Source organism: Miniopterus natalensis, chromosome 2 (genome assembly GCF_054644295.1).
Source record: "Miniopterus natalensis isolate mMinNat1 chromosome 2, mMinNat1.hap1, whole genome shotgun sequence".
NCBI lineage: Eukaryota > Metazoa > Chordata > Mammalia > Chiroptera > Miniopteridae > Miniopterus > Miniopterus natalensis.
This window is the reverse complement of record NC_142082.1, coordinates 51,029,293-51,047,524: the sequence shown is the minus strand read 5'-3', so window position 1 is coordinate 51,047,524 and position 18,232 is coordinate 51,029,293. Positions and strand designations below refer to the sequence as shown.

Here is an 18,232-nt window from a genome sequence, read left to right as displayed (position 1 = left end):
AAATTTATAATTATTTAAACATATGAACTATATAAGCTAATCAACTGATTATACCAACTATCTCTTAAAGCAGAGAATGTTAATTTTTAATCCTAGAAGAGTAATTTACCTTTCCATTTGCTGTTTTCATTAGTGCAAACTCTCGTCCTGCACCGAGAATTGCTGACTCCTCATCAAATCCTGTACCTGATAATACAACAAGACTAATAAATTCTATTATTTTAATATAAATAATTTCAAGCAAACTTGCACTATTGTGAGTAATTAAAAAGTCAATTAATATCACTAAAAAACAGGTATGACAAAAGGTCATATGTCTGAATTTTTGAAAATATTAGCAGTAGGTACATTACTCCAAGGAAAGATAAGGTTACCATAAGCTTCCTAATTTGTTCCAAACTAGTGCCATATAAATTTTTTAAACATAAAATTTATTTAAAGCAATGTCAACAATATTCCTTGAATTAATGAATGAGTAACACATTTTTAGTGAGCATCTACTAGTAGTAAACATTATAGAATGAATGAACCTTATTCTATTTGACCCTCAAAGCTATATTGTCTGGTTTACAAATAAACAAATACAAAGCTTGATGCGGTTAGTCCAGACCCAGAGTCATTCGAGAGTGAATAATGCCATGCAAATATCTGAATTAAGGTGTTTCGGATTCTCCATTTCATGCTTTTTACTACAGAACACTTCATGAATTTGAGTACATATGTGTGTGTATATGTACACACAGATTCTTATGCACATTTTCAAACTGTAAAACTAGGAGTATCTAATTATATATGGCACATTTTCTGATTTTGACCAATTCTACAAATTACTAATTAGCTCATGGGCTTGTTAAATTTAAAAACTATAATTTCAATTCAAAATTTTTCTATAAAAGAATTACAAAAATACTACATAATTAAATAGACAAAGTAAATAACTAATGTCAAATTCATTAAATTTAATGAGCTAGTCAAAAGAGGTGGGTCTTACCCAAGAATCCTGTAAGTTGAAAAATGGCACAATTAAACCTGCAGCAGGTTTAACCCAAAACTGAAACCTCTGTGGAAACTAGTGGTCCTAATTACTACTAAGACACTGCAAGAATAAGTATACTAAGTCTGAGAAATACTCTGAGGTTGTCTGTATATCTGTATCCAAATGAAAGATTATTGATCAATTTGTTAGGTAAATTACCATTTTCACAATCTATAGGATCATTCTATGGCCATCCTGAAAATACGGTCAAAACAAAATTAAATGTTTCAATGAGATAACTGTGTATATCATTGTAGTAACATTTTACAATAGAAATTTTCAAAATTTTAAACAACTGAATATAGATGGAGCATATAAACTAATGATGTCTGCAAGTGTTGTCCACCTAAGTCTTAACAAATATAAATTTCCTTCTGCTCTATTCAAAATGAAAATGGGAAATTATTAGTCACTTCCTTAGAATGGCATTCATATATCATACTGTTTAAATGCTTTATTTCCTAGCTACTTAAATGTTATCAATTCATAAGTGTGCTTTAAAGTAACAGACAGCAAAATAACTGCTAAAAGATAAACTATACTGCTGAAAACACAATGTTAGTTTCCAAAAGAATCAAGACTCTAAAAATTAAAATATGGAATAAAGACTTATTTGACCATCTTACTGATAATATGCAGGTCCTTTTCCAGATCGAATAGTGAGATCCCACAGGCATGTAAGCACTTCCTGGCCAGTTTAAGCTGTAATTCTTGTTGTAAAACAGGTTCAGTACTGGTAGCAAATATTCTGACAACAAAGCCATCCTAAAACAAATAAAACATCCACAGTATTAGGCTGCATGAATTGGTCTTTTAAGGCTATATGTTCCATCTAACAAAAATCACAAGAAATAAATGATTTACATCAGAATCATTTACGTCAGCTACTCGTGATTCAGATTACTTACATCTCTTGAAGCAGCTATCTGATTAATATATTCTCCATCAGTGAATAAAATATTTTGACCTTCAGTGTGGCAATCTGTGCAAAAGGAAGAAAAAATAATTCTATTACAATATAAATAAATACTTTACAAAATGACTTTTCTCCTCTGATGAAGTCAGAATGAGAGTTCCTCACACAATAAGGATAAATTTAAACTCAAAGGGAGACTGTGCTTTTTAATAAAGAATTACAAATTAGCAGAAAGTAAACTCAACTAATAATACTTATTACATTTTGTGCTTACATTTATAAATCTTTCATAATAAAAGAACTCAGAGCCCACCTAATTTCAAAATGAATTAGTATTAGAGTTTGATCATAAACATGCACCGCGATGAACAAACTACAGTCACTGGTTATAATCATTTCAATACAATCACATGCGAATGTAGGCAACACTCTTCCTCAGACATACATCACAGTCATTAGTGTCACAGAAAAATACGGACAGCCCTAAAGCTTCTGTACATGAGTTTATGGTGTCCAACTACAGATATCCCTTGCTTTATAAAATAGAACTGGTTTCACAGTTTCTACTTAGACATTTTATGCTTATTCCCAGCATTTTTAGCAGTTAGCATGTTATACACTTTTTAAATGTTCATCCTTCATAGAACAGACAAATCTATGCTTATGTTATTTCTTTTTTCTAAAAAGTGCTCATTTATTTTAGCTGGAATACCATATTTTGTCAATATGTCCATGTATGGAAGAGTGCACTATATACTTTGATCAAAATAATACACAAGCACAATTGTAACAAGGGATACCAGTATTACAGAAGGACCACTGGGACATGTGTTAGTGATTGCTACTAAACAACACGAAACTACAAGCAAAATCAACATCTAAGTATAAACTATAACCTTTTGGAAAAATAAATGTTCAGCAAGCAAGTAAAAACACACACACACACTTCCCCAAATAACTGCAGAGAACTAGGATGAATCACTCCATTAATTACAATACAAAAAGAATATTTTATTTCTATTTGCACCTGAATCAACAAAACGTAAAATCCTGTTTTGGGAATGCAGCAATCGAGCCCACCCATATAAGATGGATTACTCTATATCTTTGCCCAGGAGCTTCATACTAGCATACTTCCTTATTATAAATATGCAAAACACAGGCAGACCCTTACCAAATAGAGAATTCAGTGATCACAAACTGGAAATAGAAACTGGGAGACAAGGCCCACTGGTAGCCCAAGAGACTTGGTAATCAAAGAGAGGAGAAATCGAAAGAAAGAGTTCCTAGTCCACTGTACAGAATACAAAGAGGCGCAAGAAAGATGCTTCTCAAGCTCTAAGCAGTAAGATTTTAAACTAAAAAGCAAAGAAGAAAAACTCATTATAATTCAGATAATTGCAGGGGTGAGGACTGAAGCGGCGCAAGAAGAGTAGCAAAAACCTTCATGATCTGAGGCAACCTGTCACCAGACATGGAGAATAAATGACACAAGGATACAATATAAAAGATACGCCAACAAATAAAGGCTAAAATGACAATTAATAGGGGGGAAAAGTATGTTTTAAGTTCATCGATGCTAGGTTTAAAACAACTAATTTATAAACTAGTCTATAAGACAAGTTAGATCATGAAGCTCAAGGAATTACCAGACTTATGTCAATTTTAAACATGGTATTACTACCATCTATAAATCTGACAATTCTCTTCTGCTCATTCTTGATTGGAAAGCTACAGGGCAGAGCTGCCTGCAGCTAAGAAAGAGGAAAAAAAAGTACTCATGAAGAAATTGCAGTCCAGGTCAAAGAAATGGAAAGATGACAAAAGGCTTCTTCAGGCTTGAGGACAAGTCTTCCTGCTGTGTAGTTTCAAAAAGATTCTCTTTAGCCTTTCATTATCCATCATGTAATGTTGTGAGACAGCATCTTCAGGAAAATATCAAGCAACATCTGCCAGTTTGGAAGACACACAACATAGGACTATTCTCCCAAAGTTTGTTTCATTCTTCACCGTGAATAGGACACATATTTATGAAACACAGAAGCCACACTTGTATTGTTAAAAGTTGCATTTCATGTGTTAAATAATGTAGAGGGATTTAAGCTGAAGAAAGTAACAAGTCATTTTTTATCATGGTGGAATAAATACAACAGCTGAAGGTAGACCATTTGAAAATGGTGTTCTCAGTCATAATCTCTATTAAATGAGGGTTTCTCAGAAGTCAATTATTTATATTAGTATCCATCTGTTACGTGAAAGTTAAGAATTTTCTTTCAGGACTTTATCCTAAAATGACTTGCATAAAGAGCGATAGGGATGCTCATTAGGGTATAATTTACATTGCAAAACACTGGAAGAAATTTCTATTCCAACATGTTAATCAGTGGAATATATTTTATAACATTAAAACAATAGTGCAGAAGACTATTTAATGGCCTGGAAATATATTCAGAATAATGGGTGAAAAGGATAGGTTAAAAAGCAGCATGTAGCGTAAGATCACTTTTTTACAAGTTTGTACACATATACACAGGAAAAAGACACAAAGGGCATTCATCAATATGTTATAATGCTTATATATGGGAAGTGGAGTTACAATTAATTTTGATTTTTTTGTTGTTTATATGATCCTTATACAATAAATACAGAATGGGACAAAAGTAGGCTTACAGTTGTTGGTATGAAAAATAATACAATAATAAATAAATAATAATACAAGAATAAACTTTGTGTTTCATGTAGTCACAATTGTAAACCTACTTTTCCCCCACCCTGTATAATCCCATTTATATGGGGGCACATGCTATTATTGTAAAATATATACTATTACTGTTACTATTATTATTGTTATTATTCAGACCAGAGACATGGCCCAAACTTGTGATATTAAAAAAAAAAAAATTCTGTACCAATATCTGAAAACAGGTAGTTATTTACAAAATTGCTTTAATAAGTCATTTGTTTTCCAAAGTAGCTTTATTTGTGACACACACAAAAAATGTGGCATTTACTTTAATACAGTGTCATTTATACTAATTTGGATATATGTATATACAGCACTGCTCAAATAAGTGTTTGATGAAGTTATAAAAATATATTAAAAATTAACAAGCAGGCTGGGAGCAACTATCCTTCTCAATATGATCTACAAAAGTAGTTTTCTATCATTTTCAGATGGTCACGTGCATAGCATAGAAGTAATATTGTTACTTACCATGGAATTACTGATAAACACATTAAGCACTGAAGATTTTAATATAAACAAACTCCTTTAGAATGTATTAAAGGTATAAGCAAATTCAAAGACCTTACAATTGGGAATATGTTATACATCTGCCCACTAGTCCACAAAATTTAAGATCCACCTCCAAATCTATATAGCACAGTGATTTGAGTGACAAATATGAGTAAAACCTCAAAATTAAAGCAAAATGAATTGTTCCCTGAGTGCCTTATTCAGAGTATTATTAAAAGTATAAATGATGGAATTTTTAAAAAATTCCTGCCCTTCCCTGAAAGCTTTTTATCTGAAGACCCTTTAAAAATAGAAAACCCAAAGTGCACTGTTGTTAAAGTAAAGATAAACAGAAAGTTCTTTATTCCAGGCTATATGAGAGCCAGAGTTGTAGTTTTATTAAGAGCAAAAAAGTAACATCACCCCACTAATTCAGCAGCTGAAACAGTCTTGGTAAGAGTGGGGGATCAGGCTGAAGATGGGCAAGAATTTAAAATCAAATATGAAAACACTTTATACTATATCCCTGATGTTTTCCTCAGATGCATTAACTTTATTTTAAAATATTTTGCATGTCAAGATTTTTTTAACCTATTTGTAAGCAAGCACTATTCCTTGCTAATCATTCTTTATATGTCTAAATGGCCTAACATGCACATTTCTTAAAATCAACTGTGAAGAAAACAAATGAGGCGTTCACTAACATACCTGGTAACATGACAGTACCATCTTGTTCCAGTGTTTCAGGGCTTATTCTTATGGCTGTCATGCTGTGGTTATTCAGATCTCTATACAATAAATAACCCTGATAACAACAAAAAAATCTGCTATATTATGTGTTAATTTTTTTTCCGTACCAACTTAGCAGAAAAAAGTAGCCATACAGTTCTGTATTATAGTTTTTTGAAGTACAATAATACATCATTATTGATGTCTAAAATAGATTAAAGATTAAAAATATAAGAACATGGGTAAACTTTAATGAGAGGAAACTGTACACCATTGGGTATCACTTAACCTGTTATATTCTCAGATACATATATTAGACACACTGCACAGGACAGCACAGTTTGTTCAGAAACATTGTATCACTTGCTAAACAGATGATGTGAATGACCACTGTTACTTTAACAAATATTTTAAGGAAAAATAACTGAAACATTTAGGTTAATATTTTAAAACACAGTAGTAGTTTTAGATAAAGTGATATGCCACTGAACATATTTTTGTCATAATTATTTTTCCATCACACTATTTCTTATGTAAAATATAGCAGTGGCAAATAAAAATTCGATGAGACATTTTAAACCAGGTTAAGTTTTAAGAAATTACTGAGAAACTGACATTTAAAATTTTAATTTCAAACTCCCCCAATAGTTGATATAGGATTATTTTTTATATAACAATAGTAATTCCTTTAAGTTTCAAAATGCTTTCAAGTATCTATTACTAGTTGATGCTGACCACAAACTGTGAGCTGGGCAAGGGACATCTTTGTTCTGTATCTTCCACAGGGGAACTTGGCTGCACCTCAGATAGGCATAGTATAGAAATCGACACTTTTGGCACCTCTGTGCATCATTTATTTCCTTCTCTCCATAGAAGGAGGAGTGATGTATCTGTTGTATCTGACTGTGGACACCCATTTGGGCCCAGCTTTTTCTCTCTTTGGTGAGCCTTTGCATGATCCTCCATGCAAGTAGCTATCTACTGGAAAGGCCACACTGCTCCCTGCAAGGTACTGGTCTAGATGTAGAATAAACGAGTTTAGTGAAAGAAGTTCTAATTTGGCCTCGGGTCACAGCTACATTCCCAATGCAGATTTGGTAATGATAAAGGTTGTCTTTGATTCTTATCTAGAGGCTCAATTAAACCAGTAGTCCAAAATAAGACATTTTTATTCCTATTTCACAGCTAAGTCACAGAGAATCAAATAAATTTACTGAGTTGTCCAAAGTCATACAGCTAGTAAGAAGCAGGGCCAAAACTAAAAGTAATCATCTAATGAACTGTAAGCCAATGTTCTTTACACTATACTATGCCATCGTTATAGACATATTAAAAATATGTAATATCTGTTTAAATAGAAGTGATATTATTTGTTGGTTAAACAAGTACAAACCACATTTTTAAAAAATGAGAAAGAAAAGTTTGTTTTATTGTGGATTTCTCCTACCTGAGCATACCCTAGCCAAGACTTTTTTTCTTTTCTGTTTCTGATGCGAGATGTAGAATTATATATATGACCCTGCAAAATAACAAAAGTTAGTCTACCAACAGTTTCATCATTAATAACCAATAAAAAATAGATGAATGACATTTAATGCATTTATTTCCATTATTATTTTCAAAGAAATACAATAGTATCAAAATTAGATGATACTCTGAAAATGAAGCTAGAAACTAACAGAACACAAATCAGTGTGGATATAACTTCTGCTATGATTAAGAACTGTAAGAAATCACATTACCCTAACTGTTCCACTGTATCCAGAGCCTATTTTGTATAATCCATCCTTGCATAACAGATAGAGAAAAAATCCATCATTCTGAAGTAGACACTGATCATCTTCATCAACAGATATTTCTTTTAATGGCCACCTGTGCATTAAAGCTGCTTTCTTAATGCCATTGCTAAACCAGTCCTGAATTTGAATTTTTCCCACCAACACTGCCTGTACACTTCTCTGTAGTGAATTTAGTATTGTTGGCACCTATTCAAAAGAGAAGGAAAAAACACACAAAAAGGCATTGTTAAATGTCACAAACATAAAACAGACAAAATAAAGATACTTTAATCATACATCATCATTTATAAGAAAATAGTTACAATTGCATCAACAGAATAAAATACTTAGAAATAAATTTAACCAAGGATGTAAAAGGCTTGTAATCTGAAAATGATAAGACACTGATGAAAGAAACAAATGGAAAAATATACTGTGCCCAAGGATTAGAAGAATTAATATTGTTAAAATGTCCATACTATCCAAAGTAGTCTGCAGGTTCAATGAAACACCTATCAAAATACCAATGGCATTTTTCACAGAACTAGAACAAATAGTCCTAAAATGTATATGGAGCCACAAAAGACCCCCAAATAACCAAAGCAATCTTGAGAAAGAAGAACAAGGCTACCGGTGTCATATTTCTTCATTTAAAACTATACTATAAAGCTACAGTAATCAAAACAGTATGATGCTGACACAAAAACAGATACATAGATTAATGGAACAGAACAGAGAGCCCAGAAATAAACCCATGCTTATATGGTCAATAAATCTATGACAAAGGAAGCAGGAGTATACAATGTGGGGAAAAAAAGTCTTCAATAAGTGTTGCTGGCAAAACTGGACAAATACATGCAAAAGCACAAGACTGGACCACTTTCTTATACCATATATAAAAATAAACTCAAAATGGATTAAAGATTAAAATATATGACCTGAAACCATCAAACTCCTCAAAAAAAAAACCCAAAAAACAGGCAGCAAACTCTCTGACATCAATCTTAGCAATATTTTTTTTGATCTGTCTCCTATGGCAAGGGCAACAAAAGCAAAAATAAACAAATAGGACTATATGGAAATGAAAAGCTTTGCATAGCGAAGAAAGCCATCAACAAAATGAAAAGGCAGCCTAGTGAATGGGAGAAGATATTTGCAAATGCTATATCTGATATCCAAAATATATAAAGAACCCATACAATCAAACAGAAAAAAAGAAAAAGAAAAATCAGATAAAAAATGGACAGAGGAACCTAAATAGATATTTTACCAAAGAAGATATGCAGGCTGGCCACTGTGGTTCAGTGGTTGAGCGTCAACCTATGAAGTAGGTAATGGTTCGATTCCCAGTTAGGGCACATGCCCAGGTTTTGGGCTCAATCCTCAGTAGGGGGCGTGTAGGAGGCAGCCATTCAATGACTCTCTCTCATCATTGATATTTCTATCTCCCTCTCCTTTCTCCTTTCCTCCCTCTGAAATCAATAATATATATATGATATGATATGCAGATGACCAACAAATACACGAAAAGATGCTTAATATCACTAATCGTCAGGGAAATGCAAATTAAAACCACAATGAGGTATCACCTCACACCTGTGGGAATGGCTATCATCATAAAGACAATTAACAAGTGTTGGCAAAGATGTGGAGAAAAGGAAACCCTTGTGCACTGTTGGTGAGAAAGTAAATTGGTACAGCCACTATGGGAAGCAGTATAGAGGTGTTCCTCAAAAGTTTAAAAAGAGAACTAGTATACAATCCAACGGTCACACTCTGGGTACTTATCCAAAGGAACTGAGAACACTAATTTGAAATGACAGAAGCGCCCAATGTTCACTGCAGCATTATTTTCAATAGCCAAGATATGGAACCAACCTCAATGCTCATCAACAGATGAATGGATAGAGAAGATGTAGTACAAATACACAATGAAATATTAGCCATAAAAAAAGAATGGAATCTTGTCACTTGCAACAACATGAATGAAGCTAGAGGGTATCATGCTAAGTGAAATGTCAGACAGAAAAATAAATACATGATTTCATTTACATATGGCATCTCACACACAAAACAAAACAGAAACAGACTCATGTGCAGAACAAATTTGATAGTTGCCAGAGGTAAGGGGAGTGTGGGAGATAAGTCAAATAGACAAAGGGGATGAGAGGCACAAATTTCAGTTATAAAATAAATAAGCCAAGGGAATGTAATCTACAGAATAGGGAATATAGTTGGTAATATTGTAATAACTATATATGGTGACAGAAAATTACTAGACTTACTGTGATCATTTTCTAAGGGATACAAATGTCAAATTCCTATGCTGTACACCTGAAACTAATATAATATTGTATATTATATTGTATATTGTAAAATATGTCAATCATATTTTAATAAATAAGAGAAAATAAATTATTCAAAATGATCACATTTGGCATGTCGCAAAAAGTACAAACTAGAAGATCATCTATGAAAAGCAATCACAAACCGGCCAAAATAAAAATGTCAAGTCCAAATAATATTAACCTGCATTTTTTACCAAAAACCCTGAATATACATCTTTCTCCAAAACACCTGGTAACCAGTACTGCTTATTAAGTTTTGTGGACAAAAACACACTAGATTAGCTAAAAGTATAAATACTGGATAGAAATAAATTTATTTTTTGTATTAGAATATCCACAAGCCAAATAGCTTTTGTATAATATGAATAATCATTCATATGCTTCATGATAATTAAACACAAAATTAAGCACAAGAGAAACAGTGCTGCTTCTACAGATAAAATTAAATTTCCAGTGATTTCTTTAACTTGATTCTACATTATGCCTAATATCCATTACCACCAACAATTTTTCATGATATGAAAACGTAATTGTGCATTCACTCAGCATTCATTTAACCAATATTTATCAAAGACTTGCTAAATATCCGGCTTTGTAAATGAATTCTCAATAGTCACCAGCATGGGACCAACACTGACACCAGAGGAAACTTCGTGTTCCTCATTTTTTTTTAAATTTATTGGTTAACAAAACCATATAGGTTTCCAGTGTACAACTCAATAAAACGTCATCTACATACTACATCATGGGCTCACCACCCAAAGTCAAGTCTCTTTCTGTCCCCATTTATTGCCCCTTTGCCCACTTCCACCTCTCCCCAACCCTCGTTCCCTCTGGTAATTACCACACTATTATCTGTGTCTACGTGTCATATATTAGCCAACAGACATATGAAAAGATGCTCAATGTCTAGTACTAATCATCAGAGAGATACAAGTTAAAACCACGAGATATCACCTCATGCCTATCAGAATGGCTACCATCAATCAACAGACAAGTGCTGGTGAGGCTGTGGAGAAAAGGGAACTTGTGTACTGTTGGTGGGAATGCAGACTGGCGCAGCCACTGGGGAAAACACTATGGAGTTTCCTCAAAAAAATTAAAAATGGAACTGTCTTGTGTTCCTCATCTTTTGTCTCTCTTTCACCACCCAAGAGCAACTGGCACACATCCAAGTGCAGAGCCAGACCCCAGGGCACTGCACTCAGCCGTAGTTCCACATCTATGCTGTCCACTATGGTAGCCACCAGCCACATGTGGTTACTGAGATTTTGAAATGTGGTTAGTGTGACTTGAGATGTTCTTTAAATGCAAAATACACATTGAATTGGAAGGCTTTGTATAAAAACAAAAATATAGAATCTTAATATTAATTTTATACTGATTACATGTTGAAATTTTTCTTTTTGATATGTTGAGTTGAGTAAAATGCATTAAAATTAACTTCATTGTCTCTTATCACCTTTTTAATGTAGCTAGTAAAAAATTTTAATTACATATGTAGGTTACATTATATTTCTATTGAACAGCACTGTTCTAGAGGGTACAGTGATAACTGACTCATTTTTCTCAGGTATATTCTCTTCCCCTTCCGGTTCCAAGGCCTCTGACTCAGCCAAAATACATAACTTTTATATATATGGTTGAATACAAGTTCTCTCCCTAGAAGCAGTTACATTAAAGTTATAGCTGTTTTATCTAGAATTGATATCCACATTCCCATACAATATACCAAAACTTCTATTTTTATTTTATTTTTGTTTCAGAGACTTTCTATTAGTGTCATTACTATGAAAGATGATGCCCTTCCTCCCTTCCAAATCCTCAAAATTGAGTTATATAGTAATTTCTGGTTAAACCAGTATACAGAGGTCACTATATTGTGACCGTGTGATCATGGTTCAGAACTAAGCCAAATTATAAAACATATATTTCTTTCATTGCATAATTTTTCTTTTTTTTTTTGTCAAGTCAACAACTGTCCCATTTTTGCAAATGCTAAGTTTTCTCTATAACTATCTTTAAGTGTTCCCCATACTCCTCTCAATAAAGTCAAACATCATTTCTATTTTTTTCCCCTTGATAATACCCCTCAAAAGCCCTGCTCCAGTCTAGACTAAGAACAGGGGCAAGCATGAAAGTTAAAATTGTTCCATACCTTGCATGTTGGAAAGCATCATTATCTTTCCCCCAACATGACTGATGATTAAGCGAGGTATGATGAACATCATTTCCCCTCAGGACTTCAAAGGCACTATTCTGTTATTTTCTATGCCAGTGTTGCTTTTGAGAAGTCCAATGCCATTCTGCCTGATCTTTTCCATACATAACCTGTCTTTGCTCTCTGGAAGCTTGATCATCTCTTTATTACCACTATTCAGATTTTCTAAAGTTATACCTTGGTGTGAGCTTTTTTCATTCATTGTATTGGGCACTCAGTATATTTTTTTGTCAATATGAAAATGTGTATCTTTGGGATGAAGGAATTTTCCTTGTAAAATTTCTTAGGTAATTTCCTCCTCTCTGCTTGAACACCTTTTAGATATTAGGTTTCCCGGATGGATCCTCTAATTTTATTTTATGTTACCCATATCTCCCCCGCCCCCTTTTTTATTTTCTGGGAACCTCTTCAACCTAATCTTCTATACTACAACTATACTAAACTTTTTTCAGCCTTCACCATTCCATTCTTATTCTTACCTCCATGCCTTAGCACATGGATACCAAGAAAATTCTCTCTCATATCCCCAACACTAACACTTCCTCCCTCTAGAGTGATTCATTTTAATTCATCATTTAAATCTCACCTCATATCCTCTGGGATAAGTCTACACCAAAAAAACAAACACACAAAAAAATCATATGGATACCTAATAAGCTCATGTGTCTATGGTCACTATACTTTTCAAATTTGGTATATGATATCCAAATGTTTGTTATTTTATTAAAATTTAAGAAGCATTTGTATATTTTCAGCATACATTTAAATAAAAAATTCACCAAACCCTTAAAGCACAGCAACAGGACATATTCTGAAAACCACTGCTTAGAGGAAATTCAAAATAATTAAGGGTCATAAAGATGGAAAAGAGGATTTGAGGCAGGGCAGAAAGAAAAAATGGAGTAAGAATAGAAAACTAAAGTAAAGGCACTGCTCTTGTTTGAGAAGGAGAGTTCAATATCGCTGAGGAAGTCCCATAAATTGACCCATTATACTCCTTTTGCTATCTTTAGGATTCTAACAACAGGACTGAGGTAGCCCTTCCATCTCTTCTGGAGGTTGTCCAAGGGGCCAGAGAAAAGCACAAAACAAAGATTTAAAGTTGTAGCTTCTTATTCAATTTCCAAAACAGTCCAAAAGAATTCAACCAAGTACACATATAAGAAGGATGATACTTCCCACCACTAACACTGACGAAGAGTTTATTCCCCAAATATTAAAAGCTTAAAATGTAATATGCAAAGCTGAAGTAGCTCAGAAACAAATCAATTCATGAAAAACTACAATCAACCAATCAAAAATATAGTAGAATAACACCGTATCTTTTTCTTTCAACAGAGAAAAGATGTTTGGAAACTATGAAGAAATTCCATTCTTGAAAATTCAGGGCAAGAGGGGAGGTAGGAAAGGATGGACAGCAAGATGCTACAGAGAAAGATGAGGCTATGGTGCTGACGCAAAACTAAGCTCAAGATCTGAGTTTTTGCCAAATTTCATTTTATTAACTTTAATGCTACAGAGTTAAATACACCCGTAGCTTAGCTTAAATACAATACATTATTTATGTATCAACTTTGGAAATATCAAGCAACTATATAGACTGAGAAAAATCAGGGAATTCCTACTGACAGAAATTGAGATGAATTCAGTATCTTTTAGCTTTCTAAGCAGCTATAAATATGTAATACCTGAATAGTTTGGCAAGCATGGCTGCCATTGTTGGTGAGGATAGCAGAGATGGCCTGAAGTGTCCTTCCTGTTTCTCCCCAAGAAGCCACCAGACTAAAGAGGCAAGCACAGGAAAGTGCTGTCAGAGACTGTCCTGTGCTGTCATTCATTCCAGTACTTCGAACAGTGATTTCCAAAAGGAGCTGGAAGAGAGACTCTGTGGATAAAATAGAATTTAATTATATTCATTCAACAGACAGAACACTATATGAGTATATTTATTTATTTTTACTCTGTCTCATTATTTGAAAAAAATTTAAGGCAGCTTGAATACTTATTTTGCATTAGTTCCTTTCTAGTTACCCTTTCCCCCCAAAATTTAGATTATTTATATAAAGAGGACCTTAGAAAACATTTAATTGAAGTCCCAATTTTTGAAAATGAAGACACAGAATGTATCCAAGGTCATTTAAAAGAAAGTTGCCTTGAGGCATTCACATATGCCTGAAATATCCTGTCAAGTAATAGGCTACTCACTGCACTTATTTTACCTTTAAACTGGGAAGAATATGAGCTTCTTACAATGTTAAGTGTCCAGAAAATTATGTATTTATTTGCAAAACAACAGAATACATAAAACATATGCTGTAATTTATTCTAATACAAAATTACCTTTATTGCTAACACAGCAGTTCACACTCATACCAGAGGTAGTATGTAATTCGTTTTATACCCTAGAAAAACCTCCAAGTCAATCAAACAGATATCCTCCTCCTTTGATTAGTAATGATATTGAAGCACAGAGAAGGTAAAAGATTCTCCCTAAATCATAAAGTCATTTAGTGGCAAAGATGGAAAAATAACGCATGAATGTTCTATGGCCATCAGAAGTCTCCACACAAAACTCCCTGCACAACTCTGCCCAAGAGTTAATCAACAGACTTCTGAGTATCTCTTCTGTAGAACGAAAGGGGAGTTGGAAAGTCCTTAACGAGTGAACACTCAAGAGTCAGAGAGAGAGAGAGAGAAACTGAGAAAGGTGAAGAGGGGGAGGGAATGCGGAGGGAAGAACAACAAGAGAAAGAGAACTGATGTATCACAATTCTCTGGAAATTACAAGGCCATCTGTGTCGTGTGTGTTCTCTGCTAACTCACAGCAATCTAGGCTTCCTCTATTCCTCACCATCCATACCTAGTCCCTAATTAAGTCCCGTTGATTTTGCCTCCACTTTATCTCATTACTGTCTGCCCAATCCATGCTATCACCATCTCTTAACTGGACTACTAAAAAATGTTCATAAATTTTAGCTCCTGCCATTCACTTTTGCCTCCTTATAGCCACAGAAAATTTTCAAACCAAAAATCTGGTTTTCTACTTTGTATCCAATCTCTCCTTTGTTAGTTCCTCCTTGCTCTTCTTCCTTCTTTCTAGTCTCCCTCCCTTTCTTCACTTGCCTTTCCTCTTTTCCATTAACCTTCCCTCTGCCTTTCCCTCCAACTATCCTTCCTTTCCTCCATCCTTTCATTTTTCCTTCTCTCTGTCCTTTGTCCTTCCTTCCTTCCATTATTATCCTCGGCCCTTTAATCTTTTAATTATTCAGCAAATATTTGCTGAATTCTTCCAATACATCAGGAACTATTCAAGCTGGCATAGTGCACTGGCAAACAAGACAAAGAATGTCTCTGTCATCAAAATGTTGGACTGAAGTGAAAAACAAAACAGTGTAAGTGCTATAAAATAACGTTCTAAAGCATAAGGAGATAGAGGGTAACTTTCCATTCCTCCTAGAACAATAGCCAGACTCCTTTAACATGTCCTAAAAAACTCCACATGATCTAGTTCCTGCCTCCTTCCTCACCTATGGCAAAGCCCCCTCTTTTTTTAGTCATTTTCCCTCCTGTCTCAGAGCCTTACCACATGCTGTCCATTCTGCCTAGAAACAGTAATTGCTTCCTACTCATCCTTCAAATCTCAAATGCCACATCTTTAGGGAAGCCTATTATAGACTCTCCAAATTCCCTCTACTTTCCCCCATACTATTTATACACATTTGAAATCATACATGTGTCCAACTGTCTGATGCTAAGTCCCATAATAACAATAACAATGTCTGGATTGCTTACCCTTGAATGATATGCTCTTAGCACAGAACATAGGAGGTGCTATTACATTTAAGGGACCACTTGAGAACATATATTGTAACCTTAAATTGAACAAGACAATTTGTAAGCCAAAATCCATTTGCAAAAGAGAAAGCTGGTATATAATAATCATCAAGCTGTTCCAATAGTAAGAGTGATACATATATACATACATTTCATGAGTAACATGAAATATACCAAAATGGAAAAAAGTATAACTAATATGATTATGATATTAGATCAAAAGAAAAAAGCAGAGACAGATTTCAATAGAAAATTAGTTTTAAAGAACATTACTTACATCTTTGAGATAATTAAACAAAATAAAATATATGAAGTGGTAAGTCCTTCAAAAGAAAAATAAGTCAAAGTAGTAATTAGAAATAAGCACTGAAAGGAGAGGAGACACTAGCAAATCAAATCTAGCAATGTAATGTTTTAAAACACAGGATATAATGAAACAAATAAAAATATTTCCTCAATAGATAAAGCATCATTAAAAGTCAATGCTAAAATTAAGTTGTAAATTTAATTCAATACCAAAAATGTCTTTTTCTTTTAAATGAATCCTGAAATAATATGTGGAAAGATAAATAATACAAGTATTGAATCATTAAAAAAAAAAGATAGGAGAGAAAACAAAGACAGTATAGTAACATTTGAAATTTAAGAAAGTAAAGGCAAACAAATTAATCAGGTGAAAGTTTTGATAGGTAGAAGATGATTAAGCTAAAGCTCACATTATAATTTCAAAACCCAGTATTACAAAGATGATCTATTTTTAAAAGAATAAAGGAAAGGGAATATTTAGGTAGAGGCTGGATACAGAAGGAAGTATGTAACAACTGACAGAAGACAACAGGATGGTAAAAGATCTCGGAGAAAAATGATTAACATGTTGTTCAAAGTAAGAAATAGGATATATAGGCTTTAGTGGATATTTTTAATATTTCATAGCTAAGAATAACTAGTAAAATATTCTTAGGTAAAATTAATTAATCAAATAAAAAAATTCAGTAAAATGCCATGAAGCCAAGTAGTGCATTAGTGCATGACAACAGTAATACTTGTGCTATCGTGACAACAGCCAACAAGGATGACAGCTTTTATTGGGTAGTGGCATTTAATGATACAGGGTGGAGAGGGTTGGGGGGGTGTTTTTAAAAATCCTCAGCTGTTGTCATGGCCAGCGCTCTCTTCCCCCACTAAAACAACACAACAAAAATCAAACACAAAAACCAATCGCCACATATGACCAAAAAAGAACAATCTGACATGGAAGTAGGCTCCTGTCATTACGTCCTCACACATGGACCTAATGAAATCCCAACAGCCGAGTGGAGAAGGGTCAAACTCTAGTCCCGACCGCAGTGTGGTCCCCAGACAAAGAGCATCTGCACCACCCAACAACTATTCTAAATGCAAATTCGTGGGTCCCACCCCAAATCCAGTGAGCCACAAACTCCACAGGTAGGGCCCATGCGACTGATACATGCTGATGCCTGAGATTTAGAAAAACCCAGATTCTTCGAAAGCCCACAGTTAGCATCAGAGAAAAGCAATTACCAATTTCAAAATTAGGTCTCCATCTCTATTTCTATTTCTTAAGAGCTCCTAAGTCAAGAGCATGAAAGGCCGATATTCATAAAATTCTAATACACTTTACAAAAAGCAAAGATTTTTACTTAATGGAAGTTGCTACTAATTCAGAAGCTTTATAACAAAACTAGACTTTTATCTATTATGAATACAAAAAAAGCCCTTTGTTGGAAACATACTGTGCTGTTTGGGTTGGTAGCATTTGTCCCTTTTTCCTACCTTTTTAACTGTCCAGAGCAACATATAAAGTTAGAGAAAGTTATTATTAGATATTTTGGCCAAAAGTTGAATAAGAAGAATTTAAGTTAATAGTGACTATAAGGCTTGAGGATTATTTCTAGGTACCAAATATTTATGTTTTGCTATTATAATCGGAATAATCAAAATACGTCTGTGCATGAACTGTAACTCTTGAACCATAACTCTGATAAAACATAGCAAAATACCTTAACATTTGTATCTCTTCTGTTTTAGTACCATAATTAAACAAAGACTGCATTACAGGTTGCTGTATGTGCTTCATGAGAAGCTATTTACATTAAAGGTTTCAATGACCTGAG

At 33.7% G+C, this 18,232-nt stretch overlaps 1 protein-coding gene across 14 annotated transcripts in view; it reads right to left on the bottom strand.

Annotated features, from left to right (window-relative positions):
• MYCBP2 (MYC binding protein 2) overlaps positions 1 to 18,232 on the bottom strand; it is a 256,390-nt gene that overhangs the window by 193,984 nt on the left and 44,174 nt on the right. For all 14 annotated transcript variants that reach the window (XM_016216450.2, XM_016216454.2, XM_016216451.2 and 11 more), the window contains exons 5-11: positions 13,952 to 14,148; positions 7,659 to 7,901; positions 7,364 to 7,435; positions 5,896 to 5,992; positions 1,945 to 2,018; positions 1,663 to 1,801; positions 110 to 186 (exon numbers count right to left, since the gene is read on the bottom strand). In XM_016216450.2, the coding sequence (XP_016071936.2) occupies positions 110 to 186; positions 1,663 to 1,801; positions 1,945 to 2,018; positions 5,896 to 5,992; positions 7,364 to 7,435; positions 7,659 to 7,901; positions 13,952 to 14,148 (899 nt within the window). The remainder of the gene's footprint in view (positions 1 to 109; positions 187 to 1,662; positions 1,802 to 1,944; positions 2,019 to 5,895; positions 5,993 to 7,363; positions 7,436 to 7,658; positions 7,902 to 13,951; positions 14,149 to 18,232) is intronic.